At 45.4% G+C, this 24113-nt stretch overlaps 1 protein-coding gene across 2 annotated transcripts in view; it reads right to left on the minus strand.

The window, feature by feature from the left end:
• The window catches only part of SLC35F1 (solute carrier family 35 member F1), a 233670-nt gene extending 211510 nt beyond the window's left edge, over positions 1–22160 (minus strand). The window contains exon 1 of one of the 2 annotated variants that reach the window (XM_069010912.1): positions 21954–22160. In XM_069010912.1, the coding sequence (XP_068867013.1) occupies positions 21954–22156 (203 nt within the window). In that variant the 5' untranslated portion in view covers positions 22157–22160. Of the gene's footprint in view, positions 1–6153; positions 6230–21953 lie in introns of those variants that run through there. The other variant, XM_069010913.1, reaches the window with a different exon arrangement.
• Positions 22161–24113: the final 1953 nt, after the last annotated feature.

Consider the following 24113-nt stretch of genomic DNA (forward strand, 5'->3'; position numbering starts at 1 on the left):
CCAAACCACTACATTTGTAGATGGCTATTTCCCTCTGACAAGGGAGAAAATTGTGTTCCATCTCTTAAGCAGTAAAGATAAAAATGCCTCAGAGACGTGGAGCTGAGGCATGGAACAGAGGTTTCCTTAAGTTAAGAAGGATGTGGATGTGCTGCAAAGTAGGCAAAAAAAAAAATGCTCTTGCAGACACATCTGGATCCAAGGCCCAGGTTTGTTTTACTGTTACCAGGCCAACTTTTAAATGTAAAAGCTCTAGAAGTACTATGTTTGTAGTATACTCTCAATTTTACCTCTGTTAAGAGGTAAAATTCTATTTAAAACCATGGAGGTCATTCTTACTGTGACAAGTGTTTCTAGTGGTAAACAAACTGAGGGAAGGCAGTGAAGCTGTCAGCAGAATGGCTTTTCCTGGTTTTGGGGTTGAACCACGTGCATTTATGTGGTCAGTTAAAGCAATGAATATTTCAGATGAAATCCTAGAATACCTACCCAGCTGAGCTCACTATTAATTTAAGAAGTCATAGCAGTCAAGGGATAATTGTATATAATCAGGCCATACAAGCAAACAAGGAGGCAGCTTATTTACAGAGACTGTTCTGTTGGCAAGAAAGAAAGCATTACCAAAATTAAACTGATAGAGAACTTGATGCCAATATTATACATAATTCAACAGCATCCCAATTACATTGCCCTTTTATGTTTTTCTGAGCTTGCAGTGAGAGATGGAAGAGACTCTCCTGTATCTGCACCATGGCCTTTCTAGCCTCTTGCTCTCCTTGCCAGCCAGTATTTACAATACAAATTAGAAGCATCTATAAATATCTTTCCTGTTTTTTTCATTAAATAGTCCAAGTCTCCTGATGTAGGGCTAGTGTTTGCATCCAAGAGGGAAAGCCATAAGTGGGAAATGCCTTCCTCAAAAGGCAGAGACTGCATGTCAGAACATGGGTGAAAACTAAAGAAGCTTTTTTCTTTGTTCATACCACTGCATTGTAATTATTCCACTACAGCATTAATCTTTCCAGCTACAAATAGCTGGTTTTACATATACTCTTGTTATGTTAAAACTGCTCTTCCACGAGAGGAGGTGCTGTGCCTCACCTGATTTTCTCTGCAGCTGGAAAATCCATAGCCCTGAGCAGAAGCCAGAACAGGAATGCAAAGCCCTGCGTGTGATGACAAGTGAGGCTGCTGCCACAAAGACATCATTTGCAATCCAATGGTTGCCACATCAAACAATTTCAATCCCAAAAATCAAATCTTAATGCAAGTTTGCATTTATTTTTAATTAGACATGTAGCTTTTATGAGACATTCTAAACAGATTAAAGCCATGGGAAAACAGACCTAGCTCACTTCTGCTTTTCAGAGCCTCTGCAAGCCTGCACACTTAAGTAGGGCCAAACAACTCCATGAGAGCTCAAAGAAATTGGGGGAGAGGATACAGGCTAGTGACTCCTCCCAGCAGGCACCAAAAACCACTGTGCTATTTCAGTCTCAGAATCCTGAAGTACTTTACCCAAGAGACATGAGCATCTGACCCTTGCCTAAGAATATCTTCCTCTGTGGGAAGGGCAAGAAAAAGAGACAGCCAGGCTGGGGAGAAGAATGAAAGGGAAGCTGCAGGTGAAGGGGTGAAGGGAACAGCAGCCACACGGGGAGCAGGTGAAAAGGGACAAGTAACTAGTGCTTCACAAAAGTCAAAGAATTAAAAAGACAAAAATAAAATAAAATTGTTTCCCAGGGCAGACGGAGCCGGCACAGTGCTGCAGGGCTCTGTGCAAAAGCCACCCCACGGGAGTGGAGCAGGGCCACGGCTGGCAGCAGTGACACACGGGCGGCAGCAGCTCCCGCCACGCACCACGGTGGCTCCTGACAGTTGTCTGGTGGCCCTAAAGTGGCAAGAACCCAGGGGTTTTAGTAGTGAGAACTCAGGGGGGTATCAAACAAGAGTGAGTTTCTTCTTGCATTGCCAGCAGAGGTAAAGAAGCTGTTATATACCACTCTGCTGGGCTTCAAGATCGTGCAGCTGAAGAGCAGTCTCAGCTTTCTGCCATCGCAGTAGCCTATCTCATCCCAGTCTTCATCAGCCTCCCGCTACAATCCCACTGCAACCTGGAGGAATGGCACCTAAGAAAAGCCCAAGAACCTGGCCCACCATTTCCACAAAAGGGAGTCCTGGCACTGCAGTGGATGCAGGAGGAAGAAAAGAAGTTTCAGGACTTCTGTAAGGATGCACAGTGACGGCTGAATAGGATGCACTGCACAACACCAGGGCCTGTGTAATCCCACTGATGTATTCAGCACTGCTCACATATGCTGCCTGAAGCAAGAACCCCATTGCAGCATTACATTGCATTAAGGGGGAAAAAAACCCAAACACATTTTATTGGAAAAAAAATTAAAAGATACTGGCTTGAACAGAGTTTCATGGGAAAAATGGAACAAGAGGCTACAGTTTGATAGTACTGGCAGCAGCATGGGTGTGGGCATACAAAAGTTCAGGTCTTTGTCTGGATCATAATCATCCTTGATGCAGCGCCACTACAAGTATGGCAGGAACTGAAACCTGCTCTCTCTCACATCCCCTGCAAGCTCTCATTCTGGATGCTAATAGGGGGCTCTGACTGTCAGTGGCAAGGCAAGGCCAGAGAATGTTATTTTCTTCTCAGAATAGTACCTCCAGGGCTACTAGTAAGTTGACAGGTACTACCTGGAAAACACCACCTGTCTTGGGGCCTTTCATAGTCCTGTGCTGACCAGAAAGAATGTAGATTTGAGAAAGGGTTTTACACAGGCACCATAAAAAGGAAGGAAGGGAGGGATTGTACTGATGTTTAACTGGTTCTTGTTTTTCCACACAGGAAAGCTGATCCTGGAGGATACAAACTGAATAAACAAGACCTTAGCCTGCAGGCCTTGAGCAGCAATACTGCACACTCCCAGTTTAAAACTCTTTGAAAAGGGAAAGAAGTAATGGCTGCGGAGCCATACACTGGGGGTTGGGTCCATTTTGATTACTTCTCCTGTAGCTGCTCCAGCTTGAGAAGTTCTGAAAGATCATAGTAATTTGCCATACAAAAGATGAAACACGACTATTTCTTCAGCCACGGCTTAATTATCAACAGTAGTGCCTGATGCTCCTCAAGTACTGAAATTACAAATGTAAAGCAAGCCAATATTGTACACCTATGGTCCTGTAGATGTTACATTCATATCTCTGTGACCAGTGGGACTAAATTAGTCACCCAAAACTAGGATATATAGCATGCACTAAGTGCACACAGCTATCAGTATTTCTGATAATCAGTTACCTAATATATTTTAGCACATTTGACTCTGATGTGACACAACAAACAATGCCAACATCTTGCCCACTATCTCCAGTAATTGTAGGTTTCCTCAGACATATGTTGTGTATAAGAATGTGTTTGTATCAAGGTGACATTCATTAAAAAAAGAGAGACTGTGCTGAATCGTACCTCCCCTTTAGTTTAAGAGAGAATATTGTGCATTTGATAACTTATCCCTTTAAACTTGTTTCCCTTCATGGGCTTTGGTTTTGGTGGTTTTTTCTTTCCTGAGAAGCAATATTAAAGGTAGGAGAGACTTTAGTGCCTTCAAGGAAGAAAAAAACCTTCTCAAACTTCTGGACATATTTTTCCAACCATTCTAATAATGTACTGAGGGAGTTAGGACTCCCTTTCCAATGAACAGGGCTTTAACCTACAGGAACACTTTTAAGAATATTTGCATTCACTACAGTTCAGGTTTCTGGATTAACAGCATGGGAAACATCTCTTTCTCTCCCATTTCCTAGGCAAACAGGCGAATACAGAGTGGAGTCTTGCTGTAGGTTGGTACACCACAGTAATTCCCTGTTGTTCTTTTTTAAAATACAAAGAAAAGCCAAAGACATACACATTAATTGCCTAGTGCAAACCTTCCAGTAAAAACAAACACAAAACAATTCATGCACACCTCCTGAAGACTATACTTCTTACATTCCCCAGGCATGCATAAGCTGCTGGTCACATGAAGACTACATGCACAGAGCTGGAAGGGACCACATCCCTGTCTATTCTGCAGTTGTTCTTCAGAAAAATTCCATGTCTCATCATGCTCAGGAAAGTGAAAGCCAGTCTAAAAGCATATACCAAGTTACTCTGGCTTTTTTTATGAATAGGAAGAAGAAAACCTCTCCATCCCCTTTTTTGGGGTAAAAGCAAATACAAGTGCCTAAGGAGCAGCTTTAACTAGTCTTTCAGGCAATTTACAGGGATCTGTAGTCGACACCAGCCCTTAAAAGACGCGATTAATTGTCATAGCAACCAGGGCATCGAACCTCACGCACTTGGGCTGGGATACAGGGACAGCAGTGTGCCCTCTTACCCACACACGCATCTCAAAAGGGTAACGGGCTCCTCGAGGGGCTTCATTGTTTGGGCACAGTTAATCCTCTACAATAGACCCTCTTAACCAGGCATGGGGGACTCTCCCCTTACTCCCCCTTCCTTTACAGGAAATATTGAAACCATGGTGCTGCTGTGGCTGTGGAGGGAGGCTGCATGCTGGGGGGAAAGGAGAGAGTCTGACAGGCAAAGGAAACAAAATGGGGGGTTATCATGTATTTTGGGGTCCAGCTAGGAATTCATCTTAAGAACTGATGTACTACTTTTTCCTGCTCTGATGATGTATTTCTTTACTCGTACCATAAGCCTTTCATACAAAACTGATTTCCCACCTCTTTCAGCACATCAGCATGACTGAGTTTCTAAAAACAGCCAATGTGGTTATACCACAGCACACCCGCAGGCTAGTTCATTGGCCATCTTTGCCTACCTAAGATCAGAGCAGAGTCATGGTCATCAGGAAACACGAAAACAGCAAGAAGCAGGTCCTTCCCTCCATGATAATTTACTTCTATGCCACAGAAGCATACTTGAACACAGACAGGTGTAGTAAGATGGGGGTTTTTGTTGTGTTACGTTTCTCCACTCCCAACAAGTGGGATTCAAACACTGGCAGAAGCTAGGCTCTTCCCTAGCTTCCTGCTCATTCATTTTGGTATCAAAACACGAATTGCTGTATAATGCATTGTAGCAAGGTTGCTGGGTTTGGTCGTATTTGTTTGTGTGGTTTTGCTTTGTTGTTTTTTTGGTTGGTTTTTTTTTTTTTTTTTTTTTTTTCTGGGGGGTGGGAGGGGTGAGGTGTTGTTATTCTGTTTTCTTTAAAAATCAACAGAGCCTGTACTCCTACTAATAGACACCTTCCCAGTCTGAACATGATCATTCCCTTTTTCCTCCTTACCTGTGCTTTTGGTGTTCTAAATACAACAGAGCCTGCTTCAGGAGAGAAGAAATTGTTGTAAACTGATACATTGGAACTGTGCAGCACTTCTATACAACAGTACTGCACGTCAAAATATAACAGCTAGGAGGATACAGGATCAATTTGGCAAGCAGGACTAACAGAGAAGTGCTTCCAGAAAACTCTATCAGTACAATCTTCTGACCACTCCCAAGGTGCCCAAATTGGTGGATATTTTGCTCTTAAAAAATTACTTTGGTAACTGAGGCTATGGGATTGCAGCTCAGAGGCACAGTTTTGGGAAAGCTTGTGCATGGCTGCTGGCTCCAGGAAGAAAGAAATAGCAATAAGCCTCTAAGAACACATCAGCCAAATAAAAACAGCTATTCACACTGTACTATAGGAGAATGCAGCACATGCCATCACAGAAACTGAGACAAACCAGTTCAGCGGCCACCGATTTTGGCCATCACTGATTTAGCTATTTTTCTATCCAGCCACAGCAAAGAAGTTACTGCACACCTTGGCAGAGAGGCAGAAGTGAGTCACAAAGCCCACAGGAGCACTGCTGCACACCAGATATAATGATTTTAGACCTGCTGAACATGTGTCTCCTCTTTCAGTTACTGTGAAAAAAAACTGCTTCATGGATAAGGCTCCCCTTCCATTTTGTAGCAACAGGGAAACACAGAGCATGCTTATACCAAGGTTTTCTACAACTGCCTATCCTCACTGAATTCAGGCCTACCTAAAAATAAGTAAATTTAACCTGTAACAAAGAAGACTACTGTCATTTTAGGGCTGGATCACACCTCCACCATCACCTCCAACAGCAAGTACTTACAGGTCTAACAGCACACATTTTTCCACAAGCTGCATTCAGAGTCATGCTACCTGTTGTCTGGCAACCTTCTTTTTCCTTTCTGCGTATACTGACACTACTTCCCCCCCACCTGAGTGAGGAATTGGCTACAGCTGATTGTTTACCAGCTGTCAATGCCCAACAGGTCTCACATGTGTTCATCTTTTCAGGAACATCAGCACTAGGGTTTGTCACAATGGAGAAGGCAGGTGTAGCAGGTTGGGTTTGTAACCGGGCAGAAACACCAATTTAGTGTAGTGGTTTGGTCCAAGATACTCATTACTGTTTACCTTCTGTGAGATAAGAATTAGGACAAACACAAAGCAGGCACCAAACTTGAAAGAATATAAAGAAGTTTATTAACAGACCTAAAAGAAGGAAGGAAAAAAAAATCATACCACACCTTCAGAACTCTTCTCCCCCCACCTTCCTCCCTTCTCCCACTGACAATGTAAAAAGACAACCCTTGAGATGTTCAGTCTGTTTACCACTTCCATAATAACCTTGTTCAGTCCATTTAGGAAGAGGAGTCTCTCTTGCCCCTGCTATGAAAACAGTATCACAACGAGACAGCCACCCACTCCCAAATAACCCTGCTCAGTCCATTTAGGAAGAGGAGTCTCTCTGCTTGCGATGTGAGTCCCTTCCCCCGACTTGCAGCTTTTCCCACAGCTGCTTTCGAGGGTCCACTCTTGAAGTTTTTGGGGTACAATTTTAAGGTTGAGCCATTCAGAAAGAAAAGTTCTCTTCACCCATCTCTGGGAGCATTTTATCTCTAAGAACAGAGGCCCTTCTCCTTCCCTGGGAGCAAAGGGTCTTCCTCATCTTCATCTTTACGACTATCTCTGGGAGCATCTCTAGGAACTGAAGTTTTCTCCTTTCCCATTTGGAGCCAAAGTCCTCATCGCTTCCATCTCTCCCTGTCCAAACTTCTCATGAAATTACAGCTGCATCAGCATCTGTCTATCTCAGCGCAGGTGCTTTTGCTTACGAGTTGAACACTCCACCCCCCATATCTTCATGAAATTACAACGGGATACTCTGATATATCATAGCTTCACAACAGAATTTCAGGTTTAAGCATCTCCTCTCTCTCTTCCCTCAGGTTTTCAGCTCTTCATAGCACTAAAAGGGTTAATCTCACCTCAGTCTTGCAGCTGGAATGTGGCTTATCACAGTGGAGGGGGGGGAGGGGGAGCCAAGCTGCTCCTGCTGCCCACAGCAAGGCTGTGGGGGGGTTCCGCAGGTGGAACAGGGCCCATGGCTCCAGGATGACCGTGGCCCGGCCCGGCCTGGCCCCCACTCAGGGCCCACCTGTCCCAGCGCCGGAAACGAGAGAGAGCTTGGGGGGGAGTTTGTCTATTCTTAAGTGTGGATCACAGAGGCGGTCACAACTTTAAGTGGCTTAAAGAATTGTCCATATTCAAACTGGCCACTGATAGGTTCTGTTAGGTCATGGGGGAAGCTGTAAGCACTCCTTTGCGAGAACATCACTCCTGAGACTATGCTTGCTAACCCATGACAGCAGGACAGCATGGGCAGGAGGAAAGCTGAGGACTTTGGCAATAACCAGTTAGCTCAGACATAGTATTACAACACAGATGAGCCAAATAAAAACTTGGGACCATAGAAAGATATACTTTCCTGTCCTTCCTTCCAGTTTCTTTTACCTCCCATCCCTGTTTTCACCTCCTCTGTTCTTGCTCCTCTATGCTCCCTGCTCACAGCCTCCTTCCTTTCTTTCATCATCAGTCCAGGCTAGTCTTATCAAATGTTTGCAAAAAACCCAGCTACAACAGCAACCTTTTTCAGCCAGGTTAATGATCTGTGATTTTAGTGATCTGCCTGTGACAGAAACCATACCTGGCTTAGCAAAAGCAGAAGGAGCAATTTGGCCAGGAGTAGGGAAGAGACAGGAGTGCAACCTCCTTTTGTCAGTTCATGATGCTCTGCTAAGAACAAACTCATTCCTCAGCCTTAGCTCATGTTTATCTTACCTAGCTCTGTGAAATGACTGAGAAGTTGAATCTTCACGAGGTAACTTGTGACCCTCTCAACAATTTCTAGGCATCAACGAAGGAGTGATGGATTTGGAAATGGTTTCTTCCCTCCATCACTGCTTCTGTTTAAGTCTCCTATTAAACCAAATCAACATGTGTATGCACGTGCATTATTCATGTAGTGCACATATTCACATTGTAAATATCTCAAATAATAGTCAAGATGCAAATCTCAGAAATTATTGCAAGCTTATCTCTAGCACATTCTTAGCTCCTTCCCTTTTGTTAGCAGAGTTTCACATACAATGTGATGAGCTTCAGCCAGGATCAGCTTTTCACCAAATTATTTCTCTCTGCTGCCATACACGTCTCCAATGAAATCAGTGTAACTTGTCTCTGGAGCCAGGAAAAAGGGTTAGCTCGCTAACACACCTTCTAAGCTCTGTGATGGCAACATTTTTGTGTCTGGGTAACATGGTTCGTGGGATCATCTCCAGGATGAGATGTGTCAGGAGAGTTTCAGCTGCCCCAGACTCCACTTGTTCTCACCCATGTACCAGTCTCTTTGTCCATGTGTGTGTAGCCACAGGATGAACTACACTGGAGAGAAGATCCATCTGGAAATACAAACCAACAACAGCAGAAACTTTTTCCCTTTTTTTTTCCCCATCTAAATCAAACCACCAACCTGTTTTTCCATGCCACTGTGCAAACAGTTCCACCAGCACAACAAAGAGGGAAGAAGCTGGGGACAGGGTCAAGAATATGAACAAGAAGATAGGAGTGGAGCAAGGAGCTCTTCTGCCACCTGCCACAGCCTCATTCTGCAGCCTCAAATTCACCTGACTCTGTCTTAAGTGCTAGGCCACTTCAGGTGCTGTTGGGAAACCTCCTCTTGTATTTTGACAGGAGGTACCCTCAGGAAAGTTAGTTACCTTTGAAAAGCTGTCTGTCCCTCATCTCCCAATGCCTACAATGTACTGCACACATTAATTATTTTGTTTCTTGGCAAAGTTTGCCCATAAAGTTTCAGAGAAGCACTATAGTAACTGCAAACCAGATGCTTCTGAGTACTGTGCTCTGTTTTATAGCACTGTGTAGCATTTTACAAGCATTAACTAATCAACAACTCTTCCAGGTAGTTAAGTTTAATTGTCCCCATTTTACAGGTGCTGAACCAGACCCAGCGAGGTTGAGAGATTCGCCCAGGGCCAAAAAACCAATTGGTGTCCAATTCTGAACTGTAAATCAGGAGCTACTGTATGTACTTCTCTCCAAGTCCTTTAAATCACAGTACTTCCCCTCATCTGCTGCTGCAATGCAGCTTCTCCTGAAAACAAAACAGGCAAAAGCCCACCCCTCCTTGTCCTGCACTGCACAAGTTGGTTAAGATACATTTTGTCCACCAGCTGTCCTGTAACTTTTAGCCATGCACAGTGAGGATGACACAAATCACCCTGCTCTGGCTTTGGTCCCAAATCCCACAGTTGGATCAGGCAGACAGTATTCATGGGGCAACTCACCGTTTTTTTAACTCTGATGCCTACTTCTGTATCATACTTATAGTATGATATTTTTGGGGGTGATTTTTATTCCCTCAGTTTGCCTTTATCACCTGGTTGATTGTTTTGTGCATGCTGTACTTCATTTATCAGGCTTGAGCTTTTAATACCCAGTAACTGCAGCGGTGCACAAGCAGCAGCTACAGCAGCAACAGTTAAATAGAAGCCAAAAATTAATCAGATAAGCAGTATACTCAGTGAATACAGCAACCTTTTCTGGAAAAGAAGAAGGAAAGACTGGAGAAGAGTGACTTCTACAGAGTTTCACCTTACAGGCCACAGGGTGAAACATTATCTCTGTGTCTATGCAGCTGCTGGAGATTTCTCCACATAAATGTTTGGTGAGCTGCTTAGAATTGCATTTAAACGCTGGGCTGAGACCAACCATTCTCTAGAGTTCTCTTCCTGAGAGTTACAGAACATTTCTGGTCCAGCCAGAGGAAGGAAGGACATTATCCCCAAGCACCACTGGAGCTGTGATGGGAACAGAAATGCTGGTGTTAGGACTGTCTGAAGATTTGTCTCTCCCCACCATCAGCATTGCCTACCAGCCTTGAACTGCAGCAGAGGCAGAGGTGATCAAATACCTTTCTTACCCCATATTTCTCCTGGACCCCACTTCTCTCACTTCCCACCATGAGCTTGCAACAGCTCAAGCTCTGGAAGCAAGTGGATGAGCTCCACATCAGTTACCCATTTCAGCTGGTTTCTGCAACTGCTCCTCAGCCAAACACTGCTGCTTCTGAAAGATAAATGCACGCATGGCTGCTGCTCAAAGAAAAACATGCAAATACACTACATTTGGCAGGCAGCTTAGGATAAGTTACATTTGTACTTTTGTTCCCTCTCCCATTTTGGGCCTGCCACACGGAACAGCAGCCAAAACGCATCTCAAAGATTAGGTCTGGTTTCAAAGCCCTAATTTTGCACACCTAAGTTGCTGCTAGTCCCAATGACTGTATTATGATCATGACTCATTTAATGCTTGATGCATGGCATTTTGATCAAACAAGTGCCCACATAAATGGAAAAAAATAATCATTAAAGGACAAAGAAAAAAGACAAATTTAAAATTGTCGGAGTGTAATGCTTCACAATAAATGGCAGCTAAATACTCTTGAGTGTAAGAGTGTTTTGGATGTTAGTAAGAACATTCATAAATGAGAAAAGAAATTGGTATTGATTCTGTGGGCTCATGTCTCAATGCAGCTATAGGTTGTAATGTAGGGATAAATCTAATAAATTAATCTAGCTGAGTAATAATAAGTTCCATTAACACAGTAATGCATACCAAATCAATATGTATGAACAATTTCAGACATCAAATTTAACAGAAATTCTTCTACAAGTTGGAATGTGCTAGAATTTATTTATTTATGATGGGAAGTTGATTTTTGGTAACTAAAACATCTCACATGCTTACACACAGTCACAGACAGAAATTTTCAAGTGAATTACTAGGGTATTACTTGGTGTCTTAACCTCAAGTAACCTCCCTAGAGCAAGAGCAACTCTGAAGCTCAGAGATTTTGCTTGGTTAATATAAATCCAACATTACTCTTCCATTTCTGGCACCCCTTCAACCGCCATCACATGGCACTGCACCTTACCTTGACCACTCTGCCTCAGTCCTTGAGTGCATTTCTGCTGCTGAACAGTTGTTCTGCTGTCACCTTTACATTTAAATGAGAGAAAACCTGGAATTTTCCTTTTTAGTGCCAGTAAGAGGTGCCTTCATACATGTATGATAACCATGACACCACCTTGCCCCTGTGCTTCTAGATTAAATCCTCCAAGTGTTCTGGAATCTACTGAATGTCTTTGAAGATGTGATTCCCCCACCACAAACTGGACCCAAAGAGAAACCCCTGAAGTATACTGTCAAAAAAATGCTGGTGAGCAATAAATTAAAGCAAAGCAGCTTTGGCAGAAGAATGTGAGGAGGCAGCAATGGAACAAGGTCTTCAGGACTACCCAGAGGTGGACAGCACTTCTGCAAATGGTGAAAATGCAAATGGTGATGCTTTTTCTATAAAGCAGCCCACTCAGCAAATCAGGCACCTGACAGCAGAGGTCAGGTATCCAAAATCTTGACTGGAAGTTACCTGTGCATATCTAGTAGGTTATGCAGGAAAAGGAGGCACTTTAATTAATCATTACATATATTTGGGTGATGGCTTTTCCCCCACTATATTGCATGAAGCTTGGAAACTTTTTCTGCCTGAGGGTACTTAATCCTCATACCCAGCCTGATGAAAATTATATCTACAACATTAAAGTTTTATTTCTTTCAAGTATCAAATCCCATACCCATTAAAATATTTTCCAGCTCCCTGCTCAACTCTTCCCAGCCTACTTGCTATTTGCTGTCCTTTCTCACTTTCAATCTACCCAGGACAATCCCTACAGACCCCAATATACTGGCAGCAGGGAGTTAAAAAAACATAATCAAAAGCATTTCATGTCTGTAACAGCAGCAGCAGAGAGAGAAAAGGAAAGGAGCAACAGGAAAGAAACCCTTAGGTTCATTACAGTGCTCAGCTTCTAGTAAGAAGAGATTTCAGAAGGCAAATGGCCCAAAGCAGGCTGCAGAAGCCACCGGAAATACAGAGCTATTTAAACTCCATAAAACACCAGGGCTTAAAATAATCACAAGGTAATTAATTTAATTTCAATAAGTATTTTCTAGCATTTGTCTTACCATCATAGAGCAAAAAAAACCCAGAAGATCCATGCAGAATAGTACTGCACCCTGGGAAAGCCACAGAGTGGCTGGGTAGACAAGGACTGAAATCTTGGTAAAAACCAGAAAGCATCGGGCAGGGTACAGCTTATGCCTTACCCCTCCTTGGAGAATTTGGCCCCTACCTTTCAGTGACTCACATCAGGCCTCCTCTTGAAGAGTTAGACATCTACCTCCTTTCTTCAAAAAAAGGAGAGAGAACTCCCCCTGCTTCTACTTTGCAGCCACCACTCTCATTTAATCTATCCCAGCTCCCTCAAACTCCCCCTTCCCCTGAAAACCTCTGAGATAGCCATCCCAAGGCTACATTAAGGATCAGAATTTTAGTTATTAGGCTGGAGAGATCCAGGAGTGGAGCTGTGGAGCTCTCTTCTGCTTCAAAGAGTTGATTAAGAGGTATCAGAGCAAGAACAGATTCTGGTATCTCCCTCAGACAATACCAATGGCTTCTTCTCTATTTCACTAAAGAGAAATAGAGAGGTGTATGTTTCACATACACCCCTCTTGACTCATATTCCATTTCTACCAAATGGAAAGCAGAAAAAGCCAACTCCCATCAAAAAAAATTTGCCAGAAAAGAAAACTAATGAGAATAAATGTGGCACAGAAGATAGCACTCTTTTAAAATCAGTGCAGCTGAACTACATACAGTGAAGCTTCTGGACACACACAACAGCTTCTTTGACAAATGAACACCAAAGAGGACTAAGTAAACTAATGGCCATCACTATAAATGTTTCAAATTTTGTTTTCATTCCATTATCAGCTAATACAGGCTTACAGGTAGAAATTAACACTACGGTTATAGTCTTGTTATTGGACATAGATTACTTAATCTATCTGTAATGCAGCAAAAAGATGCAGCAATCTGTTGCAAGAATAGCGTGCTTTTGTAAATGAACACCTTGAAGCCGGAAAGGCCTTGGAAGATAAGCTGCTGGGGGAAAAAAAAGCATCCTCTAGTTCTAAACTTTCAATATTCAAAAATTCTCATGTTTTGCATTAGGACAAAACCATGACCTTTTGAGGTTCTTCATCCCAAGGGAACCTCACAGCACATGTGTTCACAGCAGCCTTTAGAGATGCAGCAAAGCAGAGTTAAACATGGTCTCCTACATAAGTACTCCCATCACCAGATTACCATGAGGTCTTACTTACTCTCCATCCCAAAAAATCTAGTCTGGGCTGTGGAGGCTGGTGAGCCTGCTGGACAAGGAGCGAAAGGAGTCCTACGGTGGGATAAGTCCTAGGTTCCTTTCCAGCTTACAGTGACTGAAAAGCTTCCCCCAGAATGCTCTGTTCTGTTCTGTTAATGTACCCCAGTTCTGCTCCCCTGGTTGGCTTTGTTGGCTGCCACAACCCTTGTTACCTGATACGCCCTCAGAGTTTCTCGATTGGTTCCCTTACCCTGGACCCCCCATAGTTCTGCCCGGATTTTCTCAGGAACCTTGCACGCGTGCGGATGCTTTAAATCTCTCCTGTAGAGCCCCATGCAAAGACTCTTCCTGCTCATTCATCGTCGGACTGTTTTGCCAGCTATCCAGTGTGTGTGTGTGTGTGTACGTGTGTGTGCCAGTGTGCTGGCTGCACCGAGCGGCTTCCTCCTTGGAGGCGCTTTTGGGAAGGTCGTGGCACTTCACTATCCAATATCAACGTGACACTGGACACAAGAAACCTTACTGAGCAGGCAGTCTTGAGACAGAAAAATCCTTCTTGACAAGGTTTTGACTCATCTACATTTTCTGATAGGAAAAATGTTATAGCCAAAGAGAAGATTCGCTACCCAGCTCCAAAGTTCCTTCAGGTTGCCACAGGTCAGATCTATCTGAAGGCAGAGTGTGATCTCTCACATTACATGGGGAACAGGCAGTGTGAGGAAGCAAAGGTGACCACCACCCCAAAGGGTGTGTGAAATTACGGACTGAAGTTACTGTGTTGGCTACAAACAGAAGACTGGCTTAATACGTGTCCCTGTTTTTTACTGTGGAGCCTGCATGGTGTCATTTGTAGACAGACCTTTCTGGTGAGATCAAGGGTCACCCACCTCCTCTAGGAAATGATTTGGTTATTCCCGTGTGCCATGGCACATCCCAAAAAGCAGGCACACTCCTTGCAGATGTACGGCACAGTGTTGCTGTACCTCTGCACTTGCCAAGCACGGCCAGGCTGTGGGGATGCTCCCTCCTGCACTGAGAAAAAGGTGATGCATGGGAGTCAAACCTGCTACCTCAATTGTTTGGTGTCTCTGAGAAAGATGACTGAGAGTGAACATGTATTGAATAAATGTTTTCTTAAGTCATGAGAGAAACCAAGTCAGAGAAAGCTGAAAGACGACTTCAAAACTTGAAATGTTTTCAGGCAAAGTCTCAGCTAGATGGATGACAGACATAAATAAGCACAGACAGGTAGAGGAGGCAGTTCACAACATGAATCTCAGAACCACCAATACTTACACACTTTACAGTCATAGCAATTTATGAGTCCCCATTCAGCTGTTCTTGCAACAGGTGATTTCAGCTGAGTTTGAGCTCAGCTCACAAGCCTTTGAGCATGTGATTTCTGTTGTTGTTGGGCTTGGGGGCTGATTTTTAGTTTTTTATGTCAAGCTTCTTCATCAACTTCTTTTTTCCTAAGCTTTCCTGGTAATTAGCCCTAATCAGTATTCAAGTGCTAATCTGTAAGGCTATCTGCTGACTTAAAGGAAGGGAACACCTCACTAATAGCTCCAGTGTTTCCCTCTGCCTGCAGAAACAACCCCGATAAGGACAGAGACTCCAGCCATCTCCAAAGAGACAGAGCCACAAAGAGCCCTTCTGATCGCTGCTGGCATCTGGCCTTCCCCTTATTAGCACATTAAAGCTGCTCTGTCCATCCCATAAGAGCCACTCTGTCCATTCCTCCCGCTTTCTCTATGGAGCCATTTATGGTGCTGCTCCTTTGAAACCCCCCTAGTTCAAGAGGCAGTAACCCCTTCCCAAAGCCCACAGCACAGCCAGTGTCAAAAATTCCCACTTACAGACAGGCACCCAGTAAGTACCGGCATTTGGAACATCATAGGTAGACAGAAGACACCCACATATCCTGCCTTGCCGAATTGTCCCTCCGAGGGAAAGTCTTTTCCCAATCAGTACCGGGGCTGTTGGGTTTGGATTACAGTGCACTTACCATATCACATCACTTCAAACAATTCCTACTTCAGAACAGGACCAGCAAGGCTTGTGTCTCCTAAAGTGCAAATTCTCAGGAGCAAAAACAATGCATGAGGGACAAAGCTTTCCAATCCTGGCTTCTAAACCTGTTAGGAAGTGACACTCAGACACTTTGAAACCAAATTTGGACAGATTTCCAGTGCATGCTACATCAACAACATGGAAGCTTTTTGTACTTTAGCTGATCTTTGTTCTCAAATCAAAGCATTTTGAATATACTATGGTATGCCAGTAAGTAAGTATGCATTCACTGAAATAGGTTGTTTGGAGAAGGGAAAGGGCCTATTTTTCTCCCATTTTACAGGTATTTTCCTTATGCACCCAAATTATTGGGAACATAGCTAATTTGCAGAAGTCATTTGCTTACAAAATGCCGATTACAAGTGAACTAATGAGAAAAGGAAACAGTGGACAATTTTTCATCACTTCATTTCTTTATCCTCTGCCAGGATGCTTTCCTACAGGCAGATATGACCTTCCCCTTCCTCGACCAGAAAGAATAATACTAACAGGCACAAGAAAGCCAACCTAGTTGCTTTATCTATGCTCTGATCTCATTTTCTTTGACTTACTTCAGAATGGTATAAATATTCTTACCTAAAAGGAGAACTGTGGCTATCCGAATGGAGCTCGGGCTCATTTTTCTACAGTCACTGTTATTCTGGGTAGACTTTGAGGAGCTATTTGTACTTTTTAAGAAAAAAAAATCCCAAAGGAAGCAAATTCTTTTGTTTTGAAGAAGAAAGCAAAGCAACTGAAGGTCATGAATACTCACTCTTTTCTTGGATTCAAAAATGATATGTTTGATCCTTGACTTGCTTTTCATTAAAGAAAAATGCCATAAATTATTTTATGCTATAAATTATTGTTTGCCTCTCTGATCAGTCAACTGAAAGACATTTTTGCTTTGGGGCAATAAAACACATTGTCTCAATTTTATTATTATTCAGCTCCAAGTTCTTTTTAGTACATAAAATCCCTGTGTCTGATTTATTATGCAGGTGCACGTTATTAGAAAAAAAAACCACATTGGGTTATAGCTTTTGATACTTGCAGTGCCATTTAAACAGCTCCCATCTCTGAAGAGTTAGTAGCTTTGACACACGGTTCAAGTTCAAAGTTAGTCAGCTAGTGGGCCAGACTCTTCCTCAATTCCAGTATCAGGGATGAATTGGGCCAGTAACATACTAAAAAATCTAAAGTTTTACTCAGACTGCACCCAAACAGATAAGCTTTCTTTCAAAAAGAATCTAAATTGCTTTTTTTTTCAGATAATTTTGTTCAATAAATCACTGCCTAGTTTAATTATACTTATTAGAAACATTTTTTTCTTCCTTCTCCTAAGACACGAATTACACCTTGCACTGGCTTTATGCACAAGGCTGAAATTTATTTGATAAAACTAAATAAGTGAGCAAAGAAGCAGAGAAAGTCACACTGCTCCATAGACAGCTTTGGCAATTCACTAGTGCAGAGAACATAACTACAAAGCTATTTAAGAGACGAGATGGGACTGAATGGCTGAAATAACTCTTATTCCTTTTTCTGATTCAAGTTGAGCATGTGTCTAATATTCTGATATGATTTTTAGGAAACTTCTGAGAAATACAAAGTGCCGTTCAGCAACTGCCAGCAAGAAGAAGCCCATGAAGACAACCTTGAAACAGCAAGATAAGGCACAGCTAGTCTTTACAGCTAGTATTCCTTAAGGAAGCACTAAGAGATAGAAGTGGGTAAACCTAGAAAAATGCATGTGCCATCCAGCTTTCTAAAAAAGTCCTTGTCAAGGAAAGCAATACAATAGCAGTGCCTTAGATGTTTCTCTGGAGACCTGAGTTCACTGACACGGCTACAGTATTTTTTGTTTCCAGGAATAATCGCATTTACTTAGCTAAAATAACTTTGTCATAGTATCTAAAGATATTAACTCATTTTGCTTGCAGAAATTTTGTTTTCCCTCCCTGTCCTGCTGCCCGTGACTACAGAGATGATGTCCATGTATAAGCAGGTATCTCACTTGTTGGCTCTCATTTGGAGACAATTTGCAAGAATCCCCCAAAGAGATTACTTGGCAACCTGCTCCCCCTGTGTTTCAGCAATGTTTATTGTCTGTCCAGCTCCTCTCAAGAGGTGACAGACTTCCCAACATAAGATCAACCTGTAAATTAGTTCAGGTGCCACAGGTAGCATCTGCCAGGTGAGTCTCTGCCCTTCAGATCACCCAGGAAGTGTAAGAAAGGGAGACAAGCCACCTCTTGTGCTGGAATACAGCCAGATGGAGTGAGCTGAGACCCACCAACAGGTATCTCTGAAATACGTAGGTGCTGGGGCAGAGGCACGGAGAACTACAGAACTCCAACCACATTATTTATTTTCTGTCTTCCCACTAGAGGTGGGAGTCAATGAGGAGCAGGTGAGTCACTGCTTATTAAGTGGTCCTCTACAAGGAGATAGAGTTGGTGGAGTCCTATTTTGGCTTCACAGAAGTTTGGGGAAGCAAGCAATCAAGCAGCCATCATTATTCTTGTTCTCCCCTTCAACATAGCAGGGCAGGGTCAGTCAGGGACACCTACTCAGCAAATGTCACAAGGAAGGTACCAGACAGGGCCCTGCACATGGGATTTATGGACCATGGGTGTGAGTCACAGGTCCAGGAACACATCTGCAGTATGTAATCACCACAACATTTCCCCTTAATGCAACAGCAGCTCAGAGCCATCCTCTCCCAACTAAGGACCATAGAATCATTAAGGTTGCAAAAGACCTCCAAGATCCTTGAGTTCAGCCATCAACCCAACACTGTCAGGTCCACCATTAAACTATGTGCCTAAGCACCACAACTACTTCAAGGAAAACAGCAAGTTTGATCCTGTTGCAGTAGGTCCTGTTCACCATCACTGGCAGCCCAGAATTTATATGCAAACTATTCCAGTAAATCCCATAATTTTGTTGAGCATCTCCAGTCCTTCATAATTCTAACCATTCAATTTTGTGTTTTAATTTGCTTTCTTGTTATGGACAACTTTTTTCAGAGTGCAGTGTTTGCTGTGATCACTGAAATAGATTTTTACAGGCAATCAGTTCTGCTTTCAGTGTGTTCTCTCTGAAATACCCTGCAGGGTTTGTTCCAGTGTTTCTCTATTACCTCGGGATCTACTGAGTGAACAGAGAGGCGAGGTTGGAAGGTGAAGCTTGTAAAACAATTTTGATTTGTTTTAATTGTTTAATTTTAATTCCTGAGTTGCCATGGAAGACAATTGAGGAATCAGCAAATGTCTGGGTAACTGAACTGCTACAAAGAAAGTGAGAAAGAAACAATGATCAGTTTCTGCCAGTGTCTGTCTCCTTTCTCCTGCTGTCTTTTTCCTCCTTGACCACACCAGAGTCTGTCCCCTCCCTGGGCACAGACTTCTTAGCAGGGCCTCTTGTGGCAGGACAAGGGTTTTCAATTAAAAGATTAGATAAATGGAAGAAATTTTTGATGATGAGGCTGGTGAAACTCTGGAAGAGGCTGCCCAGAAATGTGGTAGATGCCTCAACCCAGGAAACATTCAAGGTCAGGTTGGACATGACTCTGAACAACCTGATCTAGCTGAAGATGTTCCTGCTAAATGCAGCAGGGGTTGGATTAGGTGACCTTTAAAGGTCCCTTCCAACCCAAACCATTCTATGATTCCACCAGTCATAAGCAGGTTTCTGGCAGTCCCAGCTGTTGCTAACCTTTTAATTTTGATGTCTGCCTGAAGATCCCCTACTTTGTCTAGCAGAAAACAGAAACACAAGGAGTCAGACAAGAACCTTTCACTTATGGGTCTCAAGCAAATGGTGCCCAAGAAGTACAGATAGCACAGAGAAAGTGTTACCCTCTTTCAGGAGAAAAACAATTGGAAAAGACAATGTTTGGTTTGTCCTGGTTTTCTACTTCTTTAGGGATATGGCATATATATTTTTTTCTTTCCCCCATGCTATTGTTCCCATAGAACATGAAACTTAAGCATTGTGTTAGCATTCATTTCACTGTATCTACAGAAATACTGATGAAAGCTGTGATGTTACATGGAGACATTAGATCCCATGTAAAGTTGAAGGAAACTTAAGGAAATCTAACTCGTGCAAAATTTCCATTGATACGCAATGTGGGATTGGCTAATAATTAAAAAATCTCAGTAACAAGTCTTCTCCTTCTCCATAAATCACATTTATTTGGAAAAATTTTACTCTTGCTTCGTGTTTGAGGAGAAGATAAGAACACAATTACAAAAAAGTGACTGGCTCCTGTTCCTTAGGGTGCTTTTCTGGCCTATGGGAGATCTAATTTCTAGATTCAAGTTTATGAATCAGAACAGATTTGAACTTTGGTCACCAGAGCAAATTTCTACCTTTTCCCCCTTTAAAAAAGAAAAAAAAAAAGGAAATAAACCAACAAAACCAACAAAACAAAACAAAACCCACCACAACCTAGGTATTCTCATTCCAATCATACAATCACATATAAAGAACAATAAATTTTGACTCTTTATCTACAGCTCAGTCATGTACATGCATAAGCATGGTAACTACTTAAACTGTAGAAATTAATCCAACACCTCCTAGCCATGAAGACTGTGGTCAATTTGATGAGTCCCCAGAGATCATTACTACTCCTCTTGCACAGGAGAACCTATTGCTTTTGTATCTGATCTCTTCACCACATCTTCATATTTCTCTTGGTGCCCCTGGGAAAACATCTTTTCTCTATCATCTTGTTTCAGGACTGACACACACCTCAGGATGACCAAGCAGAAGGAGAGTGGGATCTTGCAAGCACAGGATGTGTAAGATGAATTGGACTGTCGGGTTGAGGAATTGAGTCAATCATACTATACTGAGAGTTGCAAAATGCATATGTACAAGAAAATGTAATTGAGTTGAAGCAGCTCCTACTTGTTTCAACTTCTTTTCAACCCTTGTAATGCTCAAATAACAAAAGATAAATATTTCCTCTTCTACTGAAGCTTTGCGGAATCCTCCTAGAATGCTAAGTTAATTACCTGAGTGTAATAGGGATGTTCTGAGAGCAAATAGCTTCATGTATTTTTAACAATGTAACACTTGTAGGAATTGTAATTCCCTAATATTTAAAGCTTGTAAGGGTCAACGACCTTCATCTTCAAACCTAAAACACCCATTTAGAAGAGCTGGGTTCAGCAGCTCATCCATGTTACACGAATCTGAAACTAAAGCCGGGACAATGAGGCCAACGCTGGTAGACACCATCCGATTGCTGCAAATGCTCTGTTTAGCACGTAAGAGTCATTAGGCAGAAGTGATGGCTCCAGCTGGCTTTTCAGACAGGAGCTCTTTCTGGAGAAGAGCAACCAGTTAGGCACTGGATGGACTCTGTTTTGTAGTAAAACCCTCTGCCCTAATCAAATGCAGTGCAAAAGAAACAACCGGCAGAGAGGGGAGCGTAAAGGATTAACTAAGATGGTTCCAGCGTTTTCTTGTGCCTTCGGTGAAATAATTTACTCCGAGTACCCTGCAGCTTTCCCAGCTTTGCACTGACCACTCTGAGCCACACGCGAACCGAGCGGCTCGCCTCTCGCCAGCAGCCCCAGCGCGCTGCGCCCGGGGCACGAGAGCTGCTCGGAACCGGGCAAAGATCCCACACGACGCCACCCGGCACCCCGGAGCATCAGGCCGCGCCCGGCCGCTGCTGGCGGACCCCGGCCGGGAGCCCCAGGAGCCGCCCCCTCCCCGCCGCCCTCTCGCCCGCCGCCCGCGCTCCAACTTCCCCGGCGGCGCCTCCGCCACCGGCCGGGCTGCGGCAGCGGGGATGCCTGCTCCCTCCTCCCACCGCCTCGAGCCTGTCCGTGACGGGCCAGGAAAGCTGGAGCCGGCGGGAGGCGCGGGGGCTCCGCTGCGGAGGTTGTGCCTGTGGACACGGCAGGTGCGATCGGCACCGGCACCGGAGGGCAGGGCGCGGGCTGGCGCCTCACGCCGCCGCCTCGGAGGCAACAATGGGCCGGGGGAGGCTCCGCGCCGTCGCTCCCTGCCCGCCCGGGGCTTCCGTGGGGAAAGGCACTGCCAGCCCAGCCCAGCCCAGCTCGCCGAGCCGAGCCGAGCCGAGAGAAGCCGCCCCGCCGGCGCCTTCGTGCCCCGCCGCTCCACCCCGCCGAGGGGCCGGACTGGGTCGGGGCCCCTCCGACGGCTGCCCTCGGGACCTGCGCCCCAGGGCGAGCGGCACCGTACCGTGCCGCCAGAGCCCCGCTCCATCCCCTGGCCTCACCTGTTCAGCACTTTCCTGATCCTCTGGCGCACGCTGGAGGAGGGCGCGGAGATGCCGCTCCTGCCGCCGCCACTGCCGCCCTCCGCCGGCAGGTTCTCGATGGTGGCCACGACATGGCTGGGCTGCGGCGGGTGGTGCGGCGGCGGCGGCGGCTGCGGCGGCGGGGGGTGGCGGTGGTGGCGGTGGCGCTCGGGGGAGAGCATCGCGGCGGGGCTGCGCCTCAGCGGAGAGCGGGGCGCATCCCGGCGAGAGGGCGGCGGGCGCTGCTGCCGCCGGCGCTGGCTCCCTCGGCTTCCGGGCAGCGCCAGACCCTCGCCCGCTCCTCCCTCCCTCACTGGGCTGCCATGCAGCGAGGGGCGGGATGCTGCCGCCGCCGCCAGCGAGTGCCGCTCACGGCCGACGAAGTGGCAGCAGTTTGGCGACCCTCCTCCTCCTCCCACACCCCCCGCGCCCAGCCGGTGCCTCCCCCCGGCGGAGCCGCCGCCGCTGCGCCGCCTCGATCCCCTTTGTTCCCGCTCGCCACCGCCCCGCGCTCCCCTGGCGCACGGCTGCTGCCGCGGCACGGCCCGGCCCGGCCCCGTCCGGCGCGGCGCGGCGCGGAGCCCCCTCGGAGCCCCTCGGAGCCCGGCGCGGCGGCGGCGGAGCCCTTGCGCGCCGCGGTGCCGCCGGCCGAGCGCGGCCGGGGCCGCCAGGGGGAGCCCGCGGCGGCGGCAGCGCCCCGCGACCCCCGCGCCCCGCGGGGACACCGCGCCGGGACCCCGGGGCCGCGGGCGGGGTCGGTCCCGCGGGAGTCCCGGCCGCCGGGCGAGCTGTGCCGGCGTCCAGCTGAGCTCCGCGCTGGGAGGCGAGGGGGGAGCCACGCCGGCGGAGCCCCGATATTCGCCCCGTTAAACGCTCATCGGTTTCCATAGGGGTGTTTAGTTGTCTTTTTGGGGTGGTCTTTTTTGGGGTGTTATCTTTTTGTGTTGGGGATGCTCACAGCTGGGCGGCACGGCACTTCCCAGCTGGCCGGTGGTGTGCGAACACCCGGGAGCTGCCGAACACTTGTCCTCTGAAACGCGGCACGGCCGGTGTCGTCTTCAGCGACCTGGGAAAAGTGTAAAGAAAAAATCGCCTCTGAACAACGCCCTGGCTCTTACACTGCCAGAGGCACGTAAGGGGCTGAGGGAGGCATGGCAGTCGCTGTAAAGTTCAGTGCTCCATACATTTTTCATAGAGACAGTGCACTTGAAGTTCATGCCTGGGCGAGGCTTGTTATAGTGTTGTGTTTCTCTCTTTCAAATACTGGGAGATTCCCCAAAGAGAAATGGAATGAACGTGGGTTCAATATTTCTTACTCTAAAGATAAAGATATTTCACTTCAAAAATTGAATTAGGCTCAGAGGAAGTGTCTTTTTAATCGATCATGTCTCTCTGAAACATATTACATGATAATTTTGCTAAGTCTTGTAAGTTATATACATGTGACATTTCACCTTCTTCATTCTATTGTTCCCCTCTACTTATTTTTGTCAAGGATTCTTTCCGTATATTTCTGTTTGTGTGAACCTTACACAAAGCTGTGAAGATGAGATGAACATTCAAAACCAGGGAAATATGGTTGTAAAGCTATGCAGTGTCCCCCAGGGAAATCAGATAGATGTGATACTTGAAATTACATTTGCCTTTTTTTTTTTAATTTCTAGATTTCAGGTCGGTAATGTCTGTTTGTAGGAACTCTTCCTCTTGCCAATATCAGTGTTTAATATGTCGATTTACTCTGAGTACCTCAGCAGCCTCCGTCTAACAGGTCTTCAGATGAGATCCGGTGGAGCATGTTGCTTTACCAGAGGAATGCTTTTGAAGATGGGGCTCGCTCACTCGAAATCCTGTAAAGTTCATTCTCTGTTCTGGGCAAAAAGCCAGCTGTTTTCAGCGCAAGCCGAACCTCAGTTGAATCGGATTATGCTACTAAGAGATTCTCTTCTCTCCTATTCCCCCCATGGCAACCACATGTTTCTGTAAGTGAAGATGAGGTTCATTCTCTGTGGCAGCTCTTGGAAGTGGAAGGGACAGAGGCTCGGAAGCTGCAGTGCCTGCAGCCGGGCGGTACAAGGTTAGCTGCGGGGCTGGCAGCCCGGTGCAGCCGTCCGTGCTCAGAGCCGGCACCGCCTGGGTCCA

Source organism: Aphelocoma coerulescens, chromosome 3, assembly GCF_041296385.1.
Source record: "Aphelocoma coerulescens isolate FSJ_1873_10779 chromosome 3, UR_Acoe_1.0, whole genome shotgun sequence".
Taxonomy (NCBI): domain Eukaryota; kingdom Metazoa; phylum Chordata; class Aves; order Passeriformes; family Corvidae; genus Aphelocoma; species Aphelocoma coerulescens.